This window comes from Anas platyrhynchos, chromosome 29 (assembly GCF_047663525.1).
Source record: "Anas platyrhynchos isolate ZD024472 breed Pekin duck chromosome 29, IASCAAS_PekinDuck_T2T, whole genome shotgun sequence".
NCBI classification, from domain to species: domain Eukaryota; kingdom Metazoa; phylum Chordata; class Aves; order Anseriformes; family Anatidae; genus Anas; species Anas platyrhynchos.
The window spans coordinates 1,109,021-1,132,496 of record NC_092615.1 but is presented as its reverse complement, the minus strand read 5'-3'; the positions used below and the strand labels follow the sequence as shown (position 1 = coordinate 1,132,496).

General features: G+C 66.1%; 3 protein-coding genes across 9 annotated transcripts; 1 reads left to right on the top strand and 2 right to left on the bottom strand.

Moving 5' to 3' along the window:
- Positions 1–35: 35 nt before the first annotated feature.
- Positions 36–7,411, bottom strand: CCDC124 (coiled-coil domain containing 124). The gene is made up of 5 exons (XM_072029165.1): positions 7,114–7,411; positions 5,861–6,032; positions 1,879–2,065; positions 1,408–1,522; positions 36–1,099 (listed from the first exon to the last, which is right to left on the bottom strand). Exons 2-5 carry the CDS (start codon positions 6,017–6,019, stop codon positions 895–897), a joined length of 666 nt encoding a protein of 221 aa, XP_071885266.1. The 5' UTR covers positions 6,020–6,032; positions 7,114–7,411; the 3' UTR covers positions 36–894.
- Positions 7,412–8,076: 665 nt separating this feature from the next.
- Positions 8,077–14,459, bottom strand: SLC5A5 (solute carrier family 5 member 5). 6 transcript variants are annotated; one of them, XM_072029160.1, is made up of 16 exons: positions 13,883–14,459; positions 12,908–13,408; positions 12,760–12,825; positions 12,393–12,444; positions 12,209–12,276; positions 11,982–12,136; positions 11,737–11,877; positions 11,341–11,470; positions 11,100–11,188; positions 10,878–10,990; positions 10,097–10,167; positions 9,825–9,911; positions 9,549–9,745; positions 8,664–8,766; positions 8,461–8,573; positions 8,077–8,383 (listed from the first exon to the last, which is right to left on the bottom strand). In XM_072029160.1, the coding sequence occupies exons 1-16, from the start codon at positions 14,442–14,444 to the stop codon at positions 8,240–8,242; spliced, it is 2,592 nt and encodes an 863-aa protein (XP_071885261.1). In that variant the 5' UTR covers positions 14,445–14,459; the 3' UTR covers positions 8,077–8,239. The 6 variants fall into 6 exon arrangements, with proteins under 6 accessions (XP_071885261.1, XP_071885260.1, XP_071885262.1 ...); XM_072029159.1 differs by having other exon boundaries at positions 12,908–13,424; positions 13,896–14,459; XM_072029161.1 differs by having other exon boundaries at positions 11,982–12,097; positions 12,908–13,424; positions 13,896–14,459.
- On the top strand, positions 13,098–22,964 carry JAK3 (Janus kinase 3). Of its 2 annotated transcripts, none has more exons than XM_038172877.2 (25): positions 13,098–13,232; positions 14,962–15,046; positions 15,366–15,575; positions 15,662–15,785; positions 15,886–15,997; positions 16,303–16,448; positions 16,529–16,805; positions 16,898–17,020; positions 17,107–17,264; positions 17,456–17,567; positions 17,781–17,967; positions 18,283–18,404; positions 18,487–18,618; positions 18,699–18,783; positions 18,864–18,997; positions 19,809–19,947; positions 20,027–20,178; positions 20,758–20,908; positions 20,995–21,134; positions 21,333–21,522; positions 21,626–21,750; positions 21,961–22,133; positions 22,215–22,332; positions 22,421–22,531; positions 22,611–22,964. In XM_038172877.2, exons 3-25 carry the CDS (start codon positions 15,374–15,376, stop codon positions 22,725–22,727), a joined length of 3,330 nt encoding a protein of 1,109 aa, XP_038028805.2. In that variant the 5' UTR covers positions 13,098–13,232; positions 14,962–15,046; positions 15,366–15,373; the 3' UTR covers positions 22,728–22,964. The 2 variants fall into 2 exon arrangements, with proteins under 2 accessions (XP_038028805.2, XP_071885259.1); XM_072029158.1 differs by lacking the exon at positions 13,098–13,232 and adding an exon at positions 14,656–14,677.
- Positions 22,965–23,476: the final 512 nt, after the last annotated feature.

The following is a 23,476-nucleotide window of genomic DNA, read 5'->3' as shown; positions in this document are numbered from 1 at the left end:
GGGGGTGGGGGGCACCTCGGGGCCCTTCCCATAAACTTGGGGCCCTTCCTTGCCTGACGCAGGGAGCAGAAAAAGCAGCAGCTTCACTTCTCGGGGGCAGTTCTTGGGTTGCGGCCACCCCCCAGACCTCCTCCTGGCCCAGTGGGGGGCTCTGGGCTCCCCGGGGGGGCACTGGGGGCTACTGGGGAAGTCACACGCAAGAAGTCTGGCACTCGTGTCCCACGTGGAGAGGGCAGGAACCTCGCTGGGCTCATTTTTCCCCCGTGGAGGAGGTTTCCTCCTCTCCCCTCCAGCCCCGAGCTGCCCAAATTCTGCTTCCACCTCCCCGGAGGACGCAGGGCTGGGAGGGGAAGGGAGGGAGGCAGCAGGATTCCAGCCTGGAAGCTCTTCGGGGGCCACCCCAGCACCAAAAAAAAAATAAAATAAAATAATAACCACGCCAGGAAGGAGGAGCAGAGGGCAGGGGCCTGCTCGGGACGTTGGGAGGAATTTGCCCCACAGAGCTTGGGGCGCAGGGAGGAACGCAGGCTGGGGGGGGTCCAGGCTGTGAGGGGGTGAAATCAAGGCGTGGGGGTGAAATCGAGGCGTGGGGGCCCCCCCGCTGGAGCTGGGGAAGGAAATTGGTGGCTTTTTGTGAGGCGAGAACCGAGCTGAGAAGCGCAGAGGCGGCGGCAGGCTGTCCGGGGGACTCCGCGCCAGGAGGCGAGCACGCGAGGGCAGCAGGACCCCGAGAGGGGGGGGGGCTACAGCCTTGTGTTTAACTTAAATCCAACCAAAAGGACAAAAAGAGGGAAGGGCAGGGAGGGGAAGGGCAGGGGGGGGAGGTTCCTGGCGCCTCCTGCTTCATCCAAGCACGGTCTGGAGCTCCAGCCTGCCCGGCCCTAAAAAAAAGTTCTACTTTTGGCTGTTGTAAGCTTTGTGCCTCTGGTTCATGGGGTTGTCCGGGGACTTCATCCACTCCTTCTTGAGGAGCTGCTTGAGCTGGGACAGGCGCATGTTGGGGTTCTCCTGCTTCAGGCGGGGCAGGTTGAGCTCCTCGAAGGCCGTGAAGGCGGCTTTCATGCGGCGCTCGGGGTGCCGGTCCAGCTCGTTGGCGACGCTGCGGGAGGGAAAAAGGACACACGTCACCAACAGGGCCGCACAAACAGCGCCAGCAGCTCCCAAAATTCAGCCACGGCTTGCCCAGCTCTGCTCCCCCCGTCCGAGCAGCTCGGGGAGCACAGAAAAAAGGCTGGTGATAAAGCGGGGAGCCCCCTCCCTGCTCCAAGGGATATTGGGGCTGGGCTCGGCCTCGCTGCCGGGACAGAAAGGTGCTGAGGTGGTGGGAAAAGGGAATTCCTGCAGGAATTTCTCCTAAAGAACACGGTGCCTTCAGGGGGAGCACAGCATCAAGGCACAGCCACCTACCTGAGGACGGCAATGGCATCTTCGATCGTCCTGGCCTCCACCGTGCCCTCCTCCGGCACCCTCCGGTTGATGTTCTCCTCCAAGGGGACCTCCAAGTGAGTCTTCTCCTTCTCCACTGCGCAGGGAAAGGGGAAGAGGAGCTGTTAATGTGGGATCCCGGCTCTGTAACGGTCCCAGGAGAGGCACGGCCTCTGCCAAAAGCACTGAGGAGAGAGCTGGGAAACCTCAGCCCGAGTCCCCAGGGCTGGCGAGGACGAGCGCCAACTTGGCAGCCCTGCTCCCCGCCTCAGGGAGCCAGGAGATTGCATTTTTCCCCCCATTTTGGTGCTAGAGAAAAGAAAACACACAGCACGGGACAGCTGCAGGCAGCCCCTTCCTCTCCGAGCTCCTCATCCCTTCAGGGACTGAAGGAGAAGGAACCCTCCCCTCTCCCCTTTCCCCTCCCGGGGTCTTTCCGCAGTGCCCCCCAACCTGTGTCCGTGTTCTCCTTCTGCTGCTGGTCCTTCCTGATGCTCTCCTCGATCTGAGCCCTGGTGACTTTGCCCGGAGCCACCTGTTTGGGCGATTTCCCTTTCAGCTTCGAGTCCTCCTCCTCCAGCAGGCGCTGCAGCTCCTTCTTGCGCTCCAGCTGCTCCAGCCGCCGCTTCTCCCTCTCCTCCTGGAAAAAGGGAGAGCAGCGAGTCACCCCGAGCACCTCCTGAGGCAGCAGGGACATCAAAATTGTCCCTAAAAGAACACAAAAGCACCCCTGCGACAGGCACCTCGCTCCCATAGCACCGAGCTCACCTCAGGAGGAGCCGCTGGCTGCTTGCCCTGTCCTTAGGGTGAGATAATTCCCCCGTCCCCAGCCTCCTGCCAGCTCCCCGCGATGCCAGGGCTGTGAAACACAACCCCGGGGCTCAGAAGGAGCACGAGGCACCGGCCGGGGCTGCCAACAATCAGATTAAATCCTCCACTTTAATTTGGATAAGTGGCCGGAGGTTGGAAGTTCAACAGTTGCTTGAGACGAGCCGAGGGGCTGAATTCAACCCCAGGCAGGGGTCAGACCGAAAGCAAACGGTGGCACAGCCCCGTGTTGATTTTCCAGCACTCCATGAGGGGCTGGAGAGCTGCTCTGCCCTCCGAGGGCCAGGGCAGGGCGCGAGGAGGTGGCGCAAAAAGGCCTGGAGTGGCTTCGAGCACCGACTTCTAATCCTCCCCTGCCAGAGCCTGCGACGCCTTGCGAAAGGAGGAGGAAAAAAATGAAAATAAACACACACACACACCTCTAGGAGTGCCGTGCTACAGAGCACTTGGTAATTAGGGGAGTTACAGGGCTGCTTAATTAGGGGCCTCATCCATTATTCGTGGGGATGGCACAGCCCAGGGACTGAGCCTTGGCAGGGTGGGTTTCCTCAAGGGCAGCGGCACAAAACCGGGAACAAAACTGGGCACAAAACCATCGTCCTCGGCCACGTTTCAGGTGCAGGAGCAGAATCAGGACCACCACGGAGCTGTGGCTTGAGTTTTTGTTAGACAAATCCCACCACCAAGTCAGGAGCTTGAGGAAAACCCCGTCACGGCCCCAAAATGTGGGATCAAAACACGCCTCGGGGCCGCCTGCATCAAACCCAGCCAGGACCCGGCTTGGGGAAGCCTCCTGCAGCCAGCCAGGGGTGGGAAAAAAAAGCCAGGAGGGGGTTTTATTGCAATTATCTGTCCCCAACCTGCTGGTTATTAAGTGCTTAGTGCCCTGCCCTGAGACACGAGGGGCTGGTGACCGCCCCTCCCTGCCCCAGCCTTCCCAGCAGGCTTCCCCTCCCTCTTCTAGTAAAGCCAGAGCAATTAACGGAGCAATTAGTGGCCTCAGCCGGATCAGGAGGGGCTCTGGCCCCTCTCCAGGCACGCGGGGTGTTGTAAGAGAGCTGCCCGAGCTCCCTCAGCACCCAGGCTGGAGCACGGGGCAGCTTTAGGGGTGCAGGAGACCCCAAAAACCAATAGGGATTGCTGGGTGGGGGCCACGTCCACCCCCTCCATCAGCTGGAGGGTCCCTGCAGGGACATTTCGTGGTGGAAAGGGAGCGAGAGAAGGGCAGAGCCTGCTCTGGGGGGGCACAGAGGACACAAATCAACCTTCAGGGCCAGATTTCTGCCCTGGTGAGGGCAGGGAGAGGAGCAGCCACCCCCAAAATGCTCCCCAAAAGCTCAGGGGGCAACGGAGGGAAGCGCCATGGGGTCAGCAGCACGAGCTGAGGGTGTGGGGACCCTCAAAGGGGCACCCCAACAGCCCCGGGGTGGCACCACGGGACAAAACAGAGCCAGGCAGCCCCTGGGGGAGCTCTACCTACCTGCAGCTGGCAGGAAAAGCTGTTAAATTACACACAAAGCACACGCAGGGGAAGCAGCACGGGGAGAGGAGATTGGGAACGTGCCTGGTGGACAAAAATTGTCCCCTTTGGATCTCCTGGGACTGAGCGGGGTAACCCAGGAGGTGCCGGCACCTCGGTGAGGCCGCGGCTTCAATAAGTCAGGAGTAGAGACAAGAGCTAAGGCAGGGGAGCACGAAATCTCTCTTTTTGGGAGCAGAATTGATATTTCTAGCTAGCCGAGGATCTCTTTCACCCCTGCTTTTTACAGGAGAGCTGCTGTACGAGGCAGCCAGTCCCAAAAGGTTCACATGGCCCCAGATGGGACGAGGACACCTCCAAAAATCGAGGCTGACGCCCTGCTGCTGCTGGGGGCTCTCAATAAAACTCCCCAGGGAGGCCAAGGCCACGTCCTGAAGGGCAATCAGGGAAGCAAACGGGCAGGGCACGAGGGAAAACGCCACCAGCCCTCCGCGGGGAGCACGTGGGGTTTGTGCTTCCAGCTGGGGGCTCCCCAGGGACAGCAGCGAGCTGGGCTCAGCTGCTCCTTCACGCCTCGCAGAGCACCCACGGGTGCCAAAAGCCAGCAGCAGGGAGCAGGAAAAGCTGCTCGCAGGGCTGGGGGGCGCTTGGAGGAACCCCAAAATGCCCCGAGGAGCCTCCGAACCCTACCCAGCAGCTCAGAAACCCAGCTGAAGGGTGGGGAAGGGAGGGGAGGTGGTGTTGGGGGGGGATTTTTCTCCGCCCCAAAGGCTCCCAGCACGCTCACCCCACAAAAATGCTGCCCGGGTGCCACGGAGCTGTTAATGTGTTACTGCCATCGCCTGGAAAGCCGGGGAAGAGGCAGAAAAAGCTGGGAAAAGGCAGAAAAAAAGGCTGGGAAGAGCTCCCTGCCCCTCACAGACAGCACAGAGGTGGCCTCCTCTCCGTGCTGAGGAACACGGAGCCCCCCGACAGCTCCTGGCCACAATCAGTGGGGTTCTTCCCACGCCAGAATCATCGGGATTTCTCCCAAATCCCAAAGCTGTCGTTGGGGGTAAGGAAAATTCAGCGAGCTCTGCACTGCCAGAGCAACACGGGGAGGAAGGGAACGAAGCAGCACTGAGCTTGAAGCAAAAACCCACCCGAGGCTCTGGGCTGGCCCCAGATTTGGGGTTTAACAGCTCCGTCCCCCCCACCCAGGCTGCCCTTGGACGAGCAGCGAGTCCTCGCCCCAGGAAGCGATGAGGCAGCGTCACGGGCTGCAGCGGGGCACGCAGGACTCCAAATTCCATCCAAATTCCATCCGAATTCCTTCGTCAGGACATGCACTGGGGGGGAATTCAGGCTGACGGGCACAGCGGGGGCACGGGGCCGCGCTGGCCTCCTGCCCACCCCCCCCGGGGCAGCCAGTGCCAAACTCCCAGCGCAGCACAGAACCCCGTGAAAATCGGGTGTGACACCAGCAGGATCCTGCCGGGACAGCAGGAGAGCAAACAAATTGCTTCAGAAAAGATCAGGTGAGGCAGAAGTTTGTCTAACATGAAGGCACCAAAACCCAAATAACCCCTAAATTAATTATAGATAAATCCATCAATGGATAAATCCAGACTCCTCTGCTTACGCGCAGCTAAAGCCAAACCAAAGGGAGATTTTGGAGATGTGTGGCACAAGCTGGGGGGAAAAAAGCTTTGCATTGAGCCCTGCTAAATTTTTTCTTCCTTCTCCGACAGAAACCCGAGCCAAGCTGAGGAAGGAAGACGAAGGAGTGAGTAAGAAGCTGAAGATGTGCTCTGTCAACAAATAAACACCAAGCCCTGCAGCAGCGCTGCTGGTCACGCACCTCGCTCGACTTTAAATCATTCCAACAGCCAAGCTTTCGCTCCCTCCCCCCAAAAGGAGAGCTCTGCAGCGCCCGGTTCCTCAGTCACACGCTGGAGTTGGCGCTTGCTCCCACTCCCTGCTGCTTTTAGCTCCCGGAGGAGCCGCTCGTTGGAGCTGCTCTGCCTGAACGCCGAGCACAGGGCGAGGTTCAGAGCCAGCAACAGCTCCAGCGAGGAGAAACGAAGCCTCTCGGAGCAAACCTGGGTCTCGGGGGGGGGGCTGTGCAGGAAGCAGCCAGGAGCTCACCTTCCTCTGCTCCTTCCTCATCACGTGTTTGTCTTCATCCTTCCAGTAGGCATCTTCCAGCTCCTGCTGCCGCTTGGCATCGGCTGCCGCCTTCGCCTCGGCCTTCCTCGCGCGGGCAGCGGCCGATTTGGTGTTTTCACCTTGGAACTTCTTGGGCATCCCTCAAGGTGCTCTGCGGGAAGGGAGGGGAACAAAGAACGCGGCTCAGAGCCCCGCACAGGCCCCTGGGCTCACAGCAACGCCTGGAAGGGCTGCAAAACCCCCGCTGTTATCACCTCACGTGGAGAGGAGGGACCCAGCGACCCCACAGGAGGGGCTGAGCCCCCTCCACCCCCCATCTTCGGCAGCAGCACAGGCAGCGAGCCCTGGCGCTGCCCTCCGTGGAGCTGTGGGGCTGAGGATGAGCAAAGCCAGGCTCTGCACCCACGGATGTACCATGGACGTGGGCTGTGGAGCCCTGGGAGGGTTTATACAGCAACGCAGCCCCTCCTCAGGCAGGTATAGGGCTCCTCAGACACATTGAAGCCCTCTGGGGGGTTACAGGGTCCCTTGTCACACAGGTATAGGGCTTCTCAGACACACTGGAGCCCTCTGGGGGTTAAAGGGTCCCTCCTCAGATAGATATGGGGTTCCTCAGACACATTAGAGCCCTCTGGGGGGTTACACAGCCCCTCGTCATGCAGATATAGGGCTCCTTAGACACACTGGAGCCCTGTGGGGGTTGCAGAGGCCCCCCTCAGGCAGATATAGGGCCCTGCACACACAATGGAGCCCTCTGGGGGTTTACAGAGCCCCCCCTCAGGCAGATATAGGGTTCCTCAGACACATTGGAGCCCTCTGGGGGGTTTACAGGGCCCCTCCTCACACAGATTTAGGGCCCCCCACACACACTGGAGCCCTGTGGGGTCACCCCCCCCCCCTCAGGCACATTTCGGGCCCCGCACACCCCCCCCGCGACCCCCCTGCGCTGTCAGCCCACAAGAACCCCCCCAGGGGCCGGGACTTTGGGCTCCTCAGGGCCTCAGGCGCCCCCCAGGCCCCCTCCAGGCCCCGCCACCCCCAGGCCCGGCCTCCCCCCACCCCCCACCCGGGACCCGGCGGCTCCTCCTGAGGGGAAACGTCCCCAAATTCCCCCCCCTCACACCCCCCCGGGGCTGTCCCCTCCCGTTCCCGCCCGGGACACCCGAACCCGGCCCGGTCCCAGCCCCCCCCCAGCCCCCAGGCCCCGTCCCCCCCCCCGGCCCCGCTCCTACCGGGCCCCGCCGCCCCGCCCGTCGCGCTCTGATGACGTCACCGCCGCTGCCTCAGGGCAAGGGGGGTGGGGGGGGGGAGGAGCGCCCCCGGGAGGCTCCTCAAGGCCCCCGCGAAGCCACCGCCGCCATTTTGGGTGAGGGCAAGGGGGCCTCTCTCTCACACAGCTCCGTGGGTTGAAGGGGGAGAGAGAGAAACCGAAGGGGAGCGGAGCGGGGAGAGGCCCCCACGCACAGCGGAGCTGGGGAGCCGCGGGGAGCCCGCCCGGTTGCTGGAGCCGCCTCCGACGCTGTCGCTCCCGTGCCCGGCTCAAAGATGGCGCCGCGGCGGCGCCTCCTCAAGATGGCGGCGAGGCGGGGCGGGGCCAGCGTCACGTGGGGGGTGGTGGGCGGGGTCTTAGGAGGAGTGGGCGTGACCCAGCTGGAGGCTGGGGGCGGGGCCTGGAGGAGTGGGCGGGGCTTAGCGGGGCGCGGCCCATTGTTGGCCAGGTGGGCGGGGCAGGGAGGGGGCGGGGCCAGCGGGAGCCACGCCCCCTTCCCCGTTCTCCCCCCGGGGGGGCTCGAACGGAGCCGCGAGGCCCCCCCCAACCCCCCCCAGCTCCCCCCAGCCTCCCCTGGCCCCCCCCAACCCCCCCAAGCCTCCCTGACCCCCTCAGTCCCCCCCCAAGCCACCCCCCAGGTCCCCCCCAGGCCCCCTACCCCCTCCCCGACCCCCCCTTAGGGTCCCCCCCACCCCTCATCACCCCCCACAGCCCCCCCCGCCCCCCTCCCCCATCCTCTCATCCCCCCCCCGACCCCCCCCAGACCCTCCCCAGCCCCCCAGTTCCCCCCCCACCTCCTCCAGACCCCTCCCAGCCCCTATGAACCCCCCCCCCGGCCCCCCCTTGAACCCCTTATTCCCCCCCCGACCCCCTCAACCCCCCCCAGCCCCCCCAGAACCCCCCCCCAAAAAAAAACAGGCTCAACCCCCGGGAGCCACCGCAGCATTTATTGCCCCTTGCCCCCCCCCAGTGCTTTGGGGGGGGGCCCAGGGGACACCATCCCGGGGGGGGGGCCCAGGGGACACCAGCCTGGGGTGGGGGCACACCCCTTGGTGCCCGTTCCCCCCCTGGTGCCCCCCCCCTGGTCCCTACACGTGGGTCTCCTGCAGCAGCTGCTCAGCGGCACCGCAGTGCTCGGGGGGGGGCCGAGCCCTGCAGCCCCCCCGGGCCGCCCGCACCGACAGCACCGGGGGGGGCTCAGCACCGGGACCCCCCTGGGGGGCTCTGAGGACCTGCGGGGAGAGGAGGGGGGCTTGAGGAGATGGGAGGGGGGTTGGGGAGGGGGATTTTGGATGGAGGGGGGGGTCACCTTGGTGGGGTCACCCGGGGGGGGGGCAGCCCCCACCGGGGACACGGAGGACGTCTGCTTGGTGATGTCCCACCACAGCACGCCCGGGGGCAGCCGAGCCCGCTTGGTGGGCCCTGGAGAGGGGGGGGGACAACAGTGAAGAATGGGGTGGGGGGGGTAATTTGGGGGTGCCCCCTCCCCAAATAGCCCCCCCCCAGCCTCACCAGTCAGGTAGCTGAGCAGCGCCCCCCCAGCACGGTGCAGAGCGTCCCCAGCGCCCCGTAGTACAGGTAGGAGATGGAGTAGAAGTCGCCCACCACGGCCGGCCTGGGGAGGGGAAGGGGGGTGACATCACCCCGGTGACGTCATCAGGTGGAGTGACGTCATCGGGCGGGGTGATGTCACCAGGTGGGGTGACGTCATGAGGTAGGGTGATGTCATGAGGGGTGTGGGGTGACGTCATGAGGGGCAAAGGAGGGGGAGGGCACAGTGGATGGGGTGAAAGCGTGACGTCACCGTGGGTGAGGGTGGCGGGGTGACATCACCATGACAGTGTGTGACGTCACCAGGATAGGAGTGTGACGTCACCATGGACAAAGAAAGCAGGATGACGTCACCGTGGACACCACCCGCAGTATGACGTCACAACGCCAGCAGTGTGACGTCACCATGAGCAAGGCCAGCGGCGTGACGTCACAATGCACAGCACCAGCATTATGACATCACAATGCCAGCACTATGACGTCACGATGCCAGCACTATGACGTCACAATGCACAACACTATGACGTCACGACGCACAATGCTATGACGTCACAACACCAGCGCTATGACATCACGACACCAGCACTATGACGTCATAACATACAACACCAGCACCATGACGTCACACCAGCACCATGACGTCACACCAGCTCTATGATGTCACACCAGCACTATGACGTCACACCAGCACTATGACGTCACAATGCCAGTACTATGACGTCATAATACACAACACCAGCACCATGACGTCACACCAGTGCTATGATGTCACACCAGCTCTATGACGTCACAGCACACACCCAGCACCCGCTGGCCATGCACTGTCCCCCCCCCGCCTCCTCTCACCGTGCGGGGGCCGGGGCCGTGCGGTGGGGGGGCGGTGTCCCCGGCAGGGTGCGGGCAGTGCCGTTGGTGCGCAGGGGGCAGCGGGCGCCGGAGGTGGGCAGCACGCCCGAGACGGCGGCGCTGGGGGGGTACAGGCTGCCCCCCACCGCCACCCACAGCGACAGCGCCAGGCCGGCGGCCAGACCCCCGAACACCCCCTGCGGGAGAGAGAGGAGCCGGGGGGGGGGTCCGCGTGGCACCGGGACCCCCCCTCCCGGTTACCGTGCCCCCACTCACGGCCGTGCTGCACGCCGGCACGAACATGCCCAGGACGAAGGCCCCCAGCAGCGGGCCGCTGATCACCCCCATGACGGTGAAGGAGCCCTGGGGGGGGGGACGGGGACGGAGCTCGGGGTGGCCCCACAGCCCTCGAGGGCTCTCCGGCCGCCAGCGGTGCGTGGCGGGTCCGTGTGTGGCCGGGCAGAGCCGGTGGGATGGGGGGCAGAGGGTTGGGGAAGGGGGGGGGGCAGTGCCAGGCAGGATCTGACCCCCCCCTTGGACGGGCTCACCTGCAGCACGCCGCCGCCCAGCAGCGAGGCCAGCGCTGCCACCGTGATGCAGGCAGTGCCGTAGATCAGAGCTGTGGGGATAGCGGGGGGTCAGGGGGGCGGCTGTGGCATGGCACGGCATGGCATGGCACAGCATGGCACAGTGCAGCATGGCACGGCACGGCACGGCACGGCACGGCACGGCATGGCATGGCATGGCACAGTGCAGCATGGCATGGTACAGCACGGCACGGCATGGCATGGCACGGCACGACACAGTACTGGGTCCCATGGCACGGCACAGCATGGCACAGTGCAGTGCAGCATGGCACAGCACGGTATGGCATGGCACAGCGTGGTGCAGCACGGCACAGTACAGGGTCCCGTGGCACGGCACAGCGTGGCACAGTGCAGTGCAGCGCAGCATTGCATGGCACAGCACAGAATGGCATGGCACAGCATGGCACAGCGTGGCATGGCGCATCGAAGTGTCACATAGCATGGTGTGGCACAGCACGGCATGGCATGGCACAGCACGGCATGGCACGGCACACCATGGCACATTGTTTTGCAGCATGGCACAACCCAGGACAGAGTGGCACGGCATGGCACAGTGCAGCACAGCATGGCACAGCATGGTACGGCACAGCACTGCACAGCCCAGGATGGGGTGGCATGGATTGGCACGGCATGGCACGGCACGGCACAGCTCAGGATGGGGTGGCACGGATTGGCACGGCACGGCATGGCACGGCACAGCTCAGGGTGTCCCGGCCATGCGCCACCTCCCGTCCCCACTCACACAGCCCCTTGGACACCAGCGTCAGCCTCCGCGGTGACAGCGTGGGCATGCGCGGCTTCACCAGGTCCTCCACGGTGACAGCAGCCATGGCGTTGATGCTGGTGGAGGCCGTGCTGGAGAGGGGAGGGGGGCAGCGCTCAGCCCCCCACCACACCGGGGCTGGGGGGGCAGCACCGGGGCCACCCCTTCTGTAGGGACACCGCGGTCCCCAAGCGGCCTCACCTCAGGGTCCCGCTGTAGGCGCAGGCCAGGAACAGCCCCGGCACCCCTGGGGATGTCTGGAAGATGTCGAGGACCAGGTAGGGCATGTACTGGGGGGGCACAGGCGTGTCGGGGGGCGGCCGGGACCCCCGGTCCTCACCCACCCCTGCTGCTGTCCCCATCCCGGTCCCCTCCCCGGTTCCCTTCCCGCTTGGGTGCCCTCAGCCGGGTGCTCGAGGGGCCGGATCGGGCGCGCTCCTACCTGGTCCGGGGCCGAGATGAAGCCGGCCAGGAGGGGGTCGCAGTCCTTGTAGAGCGCAAACATCACAAGGCCACAGGCCACCGCGCTGGAGACGATGCAGAAGAGCCCCACTTGATTGACCAGCAGCGCTCTGCGGGCACGGCGAGAGATCACAGCACGGCCCGGCGGGGCTGGGGGGGGGCAACAGGACCCAGGAAGGGGGGGCAGGATTTGGGCAGGGGCCACACGAGGGTGCAGGGGCTGTGCGGGGTCGTTGGAGGAGCACAGGACCCATGTGGGGTCCACTCAAGGGCGCAGGGTGCAGGATCCGTGTGTGGGCTCCCCCCACCCCAAACGCAGCCCCTCGCCCCCCCCAAAAGCCGGGGGCTGTGCCCCGCAGCCCCCCCAGCCTCTCACATCCTCGCCTCCCTCTCGCTCCTGCAGGCCACGTAGCGCTGGACCTGCGCCTGGTTGACGCCGTACATGGAGAGCCAGAGCAGCGTGCCCCCCAGCACGAAGCTCCAGAAGGTGTAGCGGCTCCGCGGGTCGGGGTTGAAGCTGGGCACAGCAGCGGGGGGGGGGCAAGGGTGAGCCGGGGCAGCCCGGGCACCCCAGCACCCAGGGGAAGGAGGGGTGTGGGGTGGGGGAACGGGGGGACTCACTCGCCAAAGTTCACCCTGGAGCCGTTGGCGGCGATGGCCAGGACCCTGGCGGGGCCCCCCACCAGCAGCAGCCCCCGGATGATGACGGCGATGAAGCCGGAGAGCATGACGAAGACCTGGAAGACGTCCGTCCAGATGACAGCCTTCATCCCGCCCTGCGCCCGAGGGACACCCAGTGAGCGCCTGGGACCTCCAGGGACCCCCCGGGACCCCTGCTCCCCACTCACTATGGTGGTGTAGAAGGTGCAGATGACTCCGGTGGAGAGCACTGACGCCCAGATGTCCAAACCGGTCACTAAAGGAGAAACGAGGATGCTGAGCACCGTGAAAAACTTGGGGTGGGAAGGGGCCGAGCTGTCCCCCCCGTGGGGACAGGGACACGTGGATGCTGTCCCCATGCCCCCACCGTACCTTGGTTGAGGATCAGGGCGGGGGCGTAGATGACGATCCCCGTGTACAGCACCTGTGGGGATTTGGGGGGGCGGGGGGGGGGTCAGGGCCAGCACCCCACCCTGCGCCGGTGCCGGCTGTGCCCGCGGGGCCGGGGTCGCGGCGTGCCGGTGCCGCCCAGGCGCAGCGTGCGGGCGCTGGGCAAACACTCGGCTTTCCATTCCAAACAGGCTCCCCGCGGGGCTGCGCTCGCTCGGAGCCGCGGAAAACACGAGCACGGGAACGAGGGGGCTCCAGGGGACAAAAGCATCATCAGCACGGCTGCGACCCCGCATCCCCGTGCCCCCCGCACACCCCGTGTCCCCCCAAATCCCCCCGAGGGACGCACCGTGGCCGCAATGTACTGCACGGTGCCGCAGAGCCGCACGCGCCTGCTGAAGCGCCGCTCCAGGTACTGGGGACAAGGACGGGGACCGTGTCGGGGCCGCCCTCCGGGTCCCAAACCGAGGGGCGGGATGCGGCCCCCCGGCCCCCACCTCGTAGGTGCTGGTGAGCCCCAGGCGGTAGAAGACGGGCAGGAAGAGGTGGGCGGTGAGCAGGGTGTTGAGCAGCTGCCCCAGGCACATCCAGAGGAATTTGGAGCCGTAGCGGTACGCCTCGGCCGGCACCCCCAGCACCTGGACGGCCGACATGAAGCTGGCCGAGAGCGAGAGCCCCACCGGCACCGCCGCCATCCGCCGCCCCCCCGTGAAGAAATCCTCCGAGGTCTTCTGGCCGCCCTTGGAGAGGCCGTGGAAGAGCCCGATGCCCGTGGACACCAGCAGCATCAGCCCGAAGACCCCGTAGTCCCAGAGGCTGAAGGTGAGGGGCTCCGGCACCCACACCTCCAGGCTCTCCGACGGGGCCAGCGTGGTGGCTGCAGGGGGGGGGGACAGCCCCCACCGGGCACCCGCAGGCACAGGGGGACGCAGAACGAGGATGGGGACGCGTGGCCGGGGCAGGGCACGGCGGTCCCGGTGCGTCCAGGAGCAGCCAAACTGCAGCGGGAGAAAACTTGGGGCAATTATCGAGGTTTAAGGCAAGCGTGAAGCACAGCGTGACCGCGGCCCCGACCCCATCCCCATCCTGGTGAGGGCTGCGCAAAGGGGTCAGCCCAAAATCAGAGCAAGGAGAGCACCCCAAATTCCTCCTGAGTACCCCAAATACCTCCTGAGCACCCCAAATTCCTCCTGAGCACCCCGAATATCTCCTGAGTACCCCAAATACCTCCTGAGCACCCCGAATATCTCCTGAGTACCCCAAATACCTCCTGAGCTGTGGCACACAGGGGGATGAGCGTGGATCTCTCCGGTCCTGCCCGTGCCGGAGCGAGTCGGCCGCGCGTCCTGCACCCGAAGGACGCGGCCAGGACGGAGCAATCCCCCCAACCCAGCGCAAACAGGAGGAGGGGCTTTGCCCGAGCACCAGTTATCTCCAGACGGGGACAAAACAAACCCAAGCGAAACCTTTACCCAGCAAAAGCACCTTCCTCGCCGGCTGCTCCCCCAAGGACTTGGCCAGGAGCGGGGCTGAGCGCCGAGGCTGCCGCGGGCTCGCCGGGCGCTGCTGTGCCGGAGGGGCGAGGGGCTGGCCACGGGGCCAGGCAGGAGGCAGGATTAGGCACCGGGGAGGGACGTGGAGCCGGAGGGGGCCGTGGTGATAACCCCTTCCCTGCCACCCAGCCAGGTCCCGGCGTGCAGGATCCGGCCCCGAGTCCAAGGCCAAGCGCTGGTGGCCTGAGTGTGGGGACCAGGGGGTGGCTCTGCCCGCTGGGGTGCGGGGACACCGCGGCGTCTGGTCCAGCTTCCTCGTTCCCAGGCACAAGCACTGCTTTGTCCCATCCCAGACGGGTTGTCCCCACACCTGAAACAGCGGGGCTGTGACCCAGGAAGAGCCCCAGCCTTGGGGACAGAGCCAGGACCAGAAAAAAGTCCCCTCCAAGGAGCGGCTCAGTGCCGTGACGGGGCAGTTCCTCGTGCCCTGGCACGGCGCAGGGTCCCTGGTCCCCAGGGTCTGGCTGCAGTGACAAAACATCCCCGGTGGCTTTGTCCCCGGGGGGCAGGACCCTGCTCCCTGCTGCGCTTTTTGAGCAGCAGAAAGGGGAAAAAAAAAAAAACGATGACGGGCGGCTGCTGGATCCCCCACATCCGCCGGCGGCTGCGTGCGGAGCCGCACGGCACCGGGGCTGGGCACCTGGGGGCAGCTGCCAAAAGGAGGGGGGCTGAGACCACCCTGGGGGGCTGCGAGCAGGGCAGGGGGAGCGCAAGGTGCATGGGGACAGCACCTCGGTCAGGGGGGGCCGCATGGGACAGGATGGGGGCAGGATGCTCAGCACCCATCCCTGCGGCACCACGGCACCGGGTGGGATCAGCGGGGTGCCCCCAGCCAAGCAGGGTGCCCCTCTCCTGCCCCTGGGCTCCTTTGGGTGGCTCCTCGAGGCCCCCCACCCCTCTCCCCCTCCCTCGTCAGGAAGTCCCTGGCTGCTCAGAGCCGCTGTGGGCAGGAAGGAAGTCACCAAGGGGACTTTTTGACTCTCCTTCTTCGCTCGCAGCCACCTACGCAGCCCAGAAAACCCAGCCCTGCCCAGTCCCGGGGCCGGAACACGCAGTGCCTGCGAGGCCACCGGCACGGTGCAGGTACCTCGGGGCACTGGGATGGCACAGGGGGGTTATCGGGGGCTGGGCAACCCACCTGGGCATGGGATGGAGCCGCATCCTCCTCACGGTGGCCCACACCTGGGGGCGAGTGCCCATCCCTGGGCTGAGTGGCTGTGGGGAGGGCTGGGGCCGTGCGCACGCCCTAAAACAAAACATCAGCCTGCCTCAGTTTCCCCACCTGCACCCCAAGTGCGGGGCGGCGGGCAGCTGGTCCCAGCCCTAGGGATGCTGCGGGGTTTAACCCCAGGGAGAGGAGGATCCCAAAGGTCTCATCGGGGCCCCCCCTTTGTCCTTGCAGCGCCTGCCATGGCCCCGCTGGGCGAGGAGACCCCGCTGATCGGGGAGCGCTCCTGCAGCCTCTCCTCCACCGAGCCCGGCACGCTGCAGGTGTACCTCTACCACCGGGCACCCACCCCTCGTGCCCCCCCTGACTCCGCCGGCGTCCTCACCTTCACCTTCGGCGAGTACACGGCCGAGGAGCTCTGCGTCCACGCCGCCAAAGCCTGCGGTGAGCACCGGCCCCGTGCCCTCCGGCCTGGCACCGTCCCCGTGCGGTCACGGCCCCAGGGACAGCTCCGCTCTGCCCGTCCCCAGGCGTGCTGCCCGTCTGCCACCCCCTCTTCGCCCTGGCCACCGAGGACCTGAGCTGCTGGTACCCCCCCAACCACCTCTTCACCGTCGAGGACGCCCGCAGCCAGGTCGTGGTGTATAGGATCAGGTAGGGTCTGCGGGGACGCGGCCCCCTGGGGACTCTGCTGGCTGATAGGGGCTGTGCCATGCAGGACACGGTCCTGAGCCCTGCCCCTCGCCCCCCCCAGGTTCTTCTTCCCCAACTGGTGTGGACTGGGGCAGTCGCATCGCTTCCAGTTGCTGAATGACCGCGCCAGCCCCGTGCTGGATTACCCCGTCATTGATTACCTTTTCGCCCAGGTGAGCCCGTGCCGGCGTCCCCATCCCCATCCAGAGCCAGAACGCGGGGCAGGATGTGACACCCGGGCACGGAGCTGGAGGGGGGCACCTCTGGGGCAGCCCTGCACAATGTTGGGGTCAGCAGGAGATGCGTTGATGCTCCCTTTAGTTGGGGGGGGGCACACACATCACCTGCCACAGCCTTATGCATGGTCCGAGGGTCTTGGGGCGCATGGACTCTGTGCTGGCTGCAGCCCCCGGTGCAAGGCTGGGGCTGGCAGGGGGCTCACAGGGGGGCTCCCACCGAGCTGCTGCCCCATCCCCAGTCCCGCAGCGACTTCATCGGGGGCCGCGTGGAGGTGGCGCTGAGCCTGCCGAGGCAGGAGCAGTGCCTGAGCCTGGCCGTGCTGGACATGCTGCGCATCGCCAAGGAGAAGCGGCAGAGCCCCGACGAGGTCTTCAACTGCGTCAGGTGAGGGGGGACCACGGGGCCGGGGACGATCCGGGAGGGGGTTCCCCTGACCTCACCCATCGCCTCCCCACTTTTCCCAGCTACAAGTCGTGCATCCCGGAGCCGCTGCGGTGCCAGATCCAGCAGCACAGCTTCCTCACCCGCAAGCGCATCCGCCGCCGCTTCAGCAAGTCCCTGCGCAGGATCGGCGGCTGCCAGGCGGACGGGCGCCACCTGAAGCTCAAATACCTGCTGGACCTGGAGCGGCTGCAGCGGCGCTGGGCCGAGGAGAGCTTCGCCGTGCGCGGCCCCGACGCCAACATCACCATCCACGTGGCCGGCGAGAACGGCGTCTCCTGGAGCAGCGGCAGCCCCGAGGTGTTTTTGGGGGTGGGGGGTTTTGGGGGGAAGGGTCTGGTTTTGGGGTGAGGGAAGGGGGATGCAGAGGTAGCCCGCTGGTGTCCCCGCAGAGCCGCCAGCACTTTTGTGACTTCCCCGACATCGCCGATGTCAGCATCAAGCAGGCGAGCCGGGACGGCAGCCCCGTGGAGAACCGCATCGTCACCCTCACCAAGACGGACAACCGGGTGCTGGTGAGCTGGGGAGGGGGCACGGGGGGGGGGGACAATGACACGGAGGGGGGGTGTTAGGAAGGGGCTCACCTTCCCCCTGTCCCTAGGAGGTGGAGTTCCCCACGCTGCAGGAAGCCCACAGCTTCGTGGCGCTCATCGACGGCTACTACCGCCTGACGGCGGATGCCCACCACTACTTCTGCAAGGAGGTGGCCCCCCCCCGCCTGCTGGAGGACGTGGAGAACCAGTGCCACGGGCCCATCAGGTGGGTGCTGCCCCCCCCCAGCCCACGGGTGACGGGGCTCAAAGAGGGGGGGAATTATTTAGGGGGGGAGGCACGAGGCTGCTGGGCACCGCTCCGCATCCTGGGGGTGCTCGGGTGCGCACCAGGCTCGGAGAGCTCCTGGGCACGGGGGGGGCACATCCTTTTCAGTGCCCCCACCCTGCTTTTTACAGCTCCGAATTCGCCGTGAACAAGCTGAAGGTGGCGGGGGGCCACCCGGGGCTGTTCCTGCTGCGCCGCAGCCCCCAGGACTTTGACAGCTACCTGCTGACCGTGTGCGCCGAGGTGAGACCCCCACACCAGGACCGGCACCGCGCACACCCCCCGGCCCCCCAGCACCCACATCCAGCAACGTGGGCAGGGGAACCCGGTGCCGGCGGGGTCGGTGCCACCAGGGAAACCCGGTGCTGGTGGGGACGGTGCCACTGGTGGTGACCCTTTGGGACGGGCACGTCCCCGGGGGTCCCCGTGCCGCTGAGCCCGGCTCTCGCCCCGCAGACGCGCTCCGGGCAGGACTACAAACGCTGCCTGATCCGCAGGGACGAGGACGGGAACTTCTGGCTGTCGGGGCTGGCGCGGCGCTTCTGCAGCCTGCGGGAGCTGCTGGGCACCTATGGGTGCTGCGGGCTGCAGGCCGAGGGCGCCCGCCTGCGCCTGGCCACGTGCTGCCCGCCCCTGCCCAAAGGTGACGGCGCCGGCGCCGCGGTGAGGTGGAGGGGGGGACCCGGTGTGACGTCACACATCGCCCCGTGATGTCATAAAACATGCCGTGTGATGTCACGGAAGGGGCTGGGTGGTGTCACAGAGGGGCTGGGTGGTGTCACAGAGGGGCTGGGTGGTGTCACAGTGGGGGGGTTGTATGGGATCGGAGAGCGGGGCTGTGTGACCTCATAAAACGAGCAGAGAGGGGTTGTGATGTCACAGAGTGAATTGTGTGATGTCACAGGGGGCAGTGTGACGTCACAGCAGCCCCTCACGGCCCTCCCCACCCCCCCCCCAGAGAAGTCCAACCTGCTGATTGTGCGGAGCAGCTGCCCCCGGCCCCCCAGCTCCCCCTCAGCCCCACGCCGCAGCCCCAACCAGATGACCTTCCACAAGATCGACCCCGAGAGCCTCACGCGGGTACGGCGGGACGGGGGGGCGCGGGGGTTTTAGGGGCACAGGGGGGGGGGCCGTCCCCATCCAGCACCCCCTCTCGTGGCAGGGCGAGAGCCTGGCCCAGGGCTCCTTCACCCACATCTACAAGGGCGTGAAGCAGGACCAGAAGGAGGACGAGTTCTACCAGACCGAGGTGGTGCTCAAGGTGATGGACAGCAGCCACCGCAACTGCTCCGAGGTGAGGCAGGGGGGGGACACCCCCTGCGCCATCCCAACCGCCCCCCCACCACCCCTCCTGAGCCGTCCTCCCCTTCCCAGTCCTTCCTGGAGGCCGCCAGCATCATGAGCCAGCTGTCCCACAAGCACCTGGTCCTGCTGCACGGGGTCAGCCTCGGGAAGGAGAGTGAGTGCCCCGCGTCCCCCTCCTGTGCCGGCACCCGTGGCCGGGCACGCGTGGGACCCGGTGGCTCCGTCCTCCCGCAGGTATCATGGTGCAGGAGTACGTCAGGCACGGGCCCCTCGACCTCTACCTGAAGAAAAATCACGGCGAGAGCAAGGTGACCACGAGCTGGAAGCTGCAGGTGGCCAAGCAGCTGGCGTACGCCCTCAACTACCTGGTGAGCTGGTGGCGGCACCCCACGCCCCCACGCGTCCCCACCTACCTGTGTCCCACAGCTCCCATATATCCATATCCCACGGGTCCCATATATCCACATCCCACAACTCCCACATATCCACATCCCATGGGTCCCACATGTCCACATCCCACGGGTCCCATATATCCATATACCACAGCTCCCATATATCCACATCCCATGGGTCCCATATATCCACATCCCATGGGTCCCATATATCCATGTCCCATGGGTCCCATATATCCACATCCCATGGGTTCCACATGTCCACATCCCATGTGTCCCATATATCCATATCCCATGGGTCCCATATATCCACATCCCATGGGTCCCATATATCCATATCCCATGGGTCCCATATATCCACATCCCATGGGTCCCATATATCCATGTCCCATGGGTCCCATATATCCACATCCCATGGGTTCCACATGTCCACATCCCATGTGTCCCATATATCCATATCCCACAGCTCCCATATTTCCATAACCCAAAGCTCCCATCCATCTACATCCCAAAGCTCCTACCCACCCATATCCCACAGCTCCCATACATCCACATCCCATGGCTCCCACATATCCACATCCCACAGCTCCCACATAGCTATATCCCACATCTCCCCTATATCCACATCCCATGGCTCCCCTATATCCACATCCCACAGCCCCCACCCATCCACACCTCACACCCCCCAGCCCCAAGCCCAGCAGCCCCGATGCAGAGCATTTCGGGGGTCTCCCCCCCTGCTGGTGCCACGCCGGGGGTGCGCTGAGGGTCCCTCTCCCCCCCCCAGGAGGACAAAAGGATCACCCACGGCAACGTCTCCGCCAAGAAGGTGCTGCTGACCCGGGAGGGGGACGTGGCCAGCGGCAGCCCCCCCTTCATCAAGCTCAACGACCCCGGTGTCAGCGTCACCGTCCTGGCCAAGGACTGTAAGTGCCCGCGCAGCCCCCAAGTGCCACGGGACCCCCCCCCGGTGGGTGCTGAGCTGGGGCTGTTCCCTCTCCCCAGTGCTGGTGGAGCGCATCCCCTGGGTGGCCCCCGAGTGCCTGAGCGACCCCAAGGGCCTGGCACTCCCGGCTGACAAATGGGGCTTCGGGGCGACCCTGTGGGAGATCTTCAGCGGTGGCAACATGCCCGTCAGCCTGCTGGAGCCGCAGAAGGTGAGGCTGCCCCGTCCTGCTGCCACCCTGTCCCTCGGTGACCCCATCCCTCGGTGACCCCGTCCCTCGGTGACCCCATCACTTGGTGACCCCACCCCTTGGTAACCCCATCCCTCAGTGACCCCATCCCTCAATGACCCCATCCCTTGGTGACCCCGTCCCTCGGTGACGCCATCCCTCAGTGACCCCATCGCTCTGTGACCCCATCCCATTGCGACCCCATCCCTCGGTGACCCCGTCCCACTGTGACCCCATCCTTCAGTGACCTCATCCCTCGGTGACCCCATCCCTTGGTGACCCCATCCCTCGGTGACCCCATCCTGCTGCCAGTCCCCCCACGGGTCCCCGAGGGATTTCCCTGCTGGCTCTGCTGGCCCACCAACCCGCTCACCCTGGAAAAAGGGGGGAGATGGATGCCCAAAAAAAAAAGAACCAGGGTTTTGGAGCCCCCCTCCCCAGCTCCGGTGCAAGGTGGTGGTGGCGGCAGGGTCCTGGCGGTGCCCCCCCCGCTGTTATCTCCATCCAGCAGCCTGCGGGTGCTGCTCGGGGTGCTCAGCCCCCCCCTCTGTGCACCCGCAGAAGCTGCACTTCTACCAGAGCCGCCTCCAGCTGCCCGCACCCAAGTGGACCGAGCTGGCCACGCTGATCGCGCAGTGCATGGACTACGAGCCCCGTGCCCGGCCCTGCTTCCGCGCCCTCATCCGGGACCTCAACAGCCTCATCACCTCCGGTGAGCACGGGGAGGGGGGCACGGGGACGGACCCCGACCCCCAGCGGTCCCCCCGTTGTCTCACCGCCCCCCTAACCCCCCCCCAGACTACGAGCTGCTCTCGGACCCGTCGCCCGCCGACGTGACGCTGCGGGACAGCTTCTGGGGGTACGAGCACGTGGCCGTGGGGCAGGACCCCACACTCTTTGAGGAGCGGCACCTCAAGTACATCTCGCTGCTGGGCAAGGTGAGGGCAGAGCGGTGACAGCGGGGTCCTGGGTGTCCCCTCTGAGCTGGGCGCAAAATGTTGCTCGGGGAGGGGGAAAAAGCTTGGTTGGTGCCCACCTCGTCTGTATCTGCTTGTCCTGGGGGTGGCCAAGCATTGGGGACAAGGTGGAGGGCTCGGGGGGCACCCCTGGGGGTCCCTGACCCCCTGCCCAACCAGGGTAATTTTGGGAGCGTGGAGCTGTGCCGCTACGACCCGCTGGGCGACAGCACGGGCGAGCTGGTGGCGGTGAAGAAGCTGCAGCAGGACTCGGCCAAGGAGCTGCAGGACTTCGAGAGGGAGATCCAGATCCTGCACTCGCTGCAGCACGACTTCATCGTCAAGTACCGCGGCGTCTGCTACAGCCGGGGTGAGCGCGGGGTTAGGATTGTCCCTGGAGGGTGAGGGGGGAGGGACACAGAGGGGGTCCTGGGTGCCCCCCCAGGGTGTCCGTAACGGCTGCGGGTGCGCAGGGCGGCGTGGGCTGCGGCTGGTGATGGAGTACCTGCCCAACGGCTGCCTGCGGGACTACCTGCAAAAGAACCAGCACCGCCTGGAGCACAGGAGCCTGCTGCTCTACGCCTGGCAGATCTGCAAGGTGGGACCGTGCCCTGTGCCCCCCCGCCCCCCCCCCCCCCCGTCACCATGGGGGCACGGCGGCAAAGGGGCTCCCCCGTGGGGTCTGCGTGCGTGCGCGTGCGCGCGTCTGGGGAGGTCGGGATGGGGGCAGAGCGGTGCCACCGCTCACCCTGGGGGGCACAGCCTGGGTGGTGGTGGTGAGGGGCTGCGACCCCCCCCCCTCTTGCAGGGCATGGAGTACCTGGGGGCGCAGCGCTGCGTGCACCGCGACCTGGCCACCAGGAACATCCTGGTGGAGAGCGAGACCCACGTCAAGATCGGCGACTTCGGGCTGGCCAAGCTGCTGCCGCAGGACAAGGAGTACTATGTGGTGCAGGAGCCCGGCCAGAGCCCCGTCTTCTGGTGAGGGCAGCGTGGTGCTGGGGGGGCTGGGGGGGTGGGGGGCACAGCAGGACCCGGTGCTCAGCACCCTCCCACCGGCAGGTATGCGCCCGAGTCCCTGGCTGACAACGTCTTCTCCCGAGCATCCGACATCTGGAGCTTCGGGGTGCTCCTCTACGAGCTCTTCACCTACAGCAACAAGAGCAGGAGCCCCTCGGAGGTGAGACAGACAACTTCCCCCCCCCTCGGCCCCCTGTGTCCCGGCTGCTGCCTCCCCGAGTTTATGGCACCCCCGTGCCCCCCCCCAGGAGTTCCTCCGCATGATGGGCACGGAGAAGGCGGTGCAGATCATCTGCCACTTGCTGGAGCTGCTGAAGGACAACAGACGGCTCCCGGCACCAGCCGGCTGCCCCGTGGAGGTGAGACCCCCCCCCTCCAAAACACGGTGGGGGTCCCAGGGTAACCCCGCACCCGTGACACCCCCGTCCTTGTCCCCAGGTCTATGCGCTGATGCTGAGCTGCTGGGCTTTCTACCCCGGCACCAGACCCACTTTCAGCGAGCTGGCGCCCAAAATCGAGGCGCTGCGGGACGGCCGCAGCAAAGCCCGTGGGTAGCTGGTGCCAGGACCCCCAGAAACGGCGTTCTGGGGGCCCTGCTGCAGCCCCCCGAGCCCCCCAGCCCTCCCCCCCTCCCCAGCACGATGCGCAGACGGACAGACACACGGACGCAGCGATGCTTCGACGGGGCTTTAATGGCTGCGGTGCCGCCGCTTGGCATTCACCTCCTGCCTCTCCCCGCGCCCAGCGCAGCAGGATTTGGTCCGTTTCTAATAAATTTGGGTAAATCTGGAAGCTGTCGAGAGGAGCCCACATGGGGGGGATGCAGTGGAAGAGGGGACGCGCGCCCACGTCCCCCCCCCGTACAGCAGCGAGCTCAACCCTCCGACGAGCCACCAGAGACTCCCCTGGGCGCGGGCGCTAGCAGAAGGGCAGCAGCTCCTGCTGGGTGCAGCCACGGGAGCAGCAGGAGCCAGCGGGGCCGGGGGGGGCCAGGCTGGGGGGGCCGTGGCCATCGAGGCGCCCAAAGAAGTCGGCTGGAAGAGAGCGGGGAGGGGTGAGGCACCCGTGGGGGCGCTCCCAATTATTTTGGGTGTCCCCGTGCTGGGGAGGGGTCCCCGCGCTCAGCACTCACCCAAGGCTGCCCGGGGGGGGCGGCTCCAGCGGGTGCCCCCGCACAGGGCCACGAGGGTGCGGACGAACTCGCGCCCACACAGCCTCAGCGCCGGCTCCTCGGTGGCACCGGGGGCGGCTGCCAGCAGGGCGAGGGCCGCCAGCACCCAGCGGCGCATGGCACGCGGCGGCAC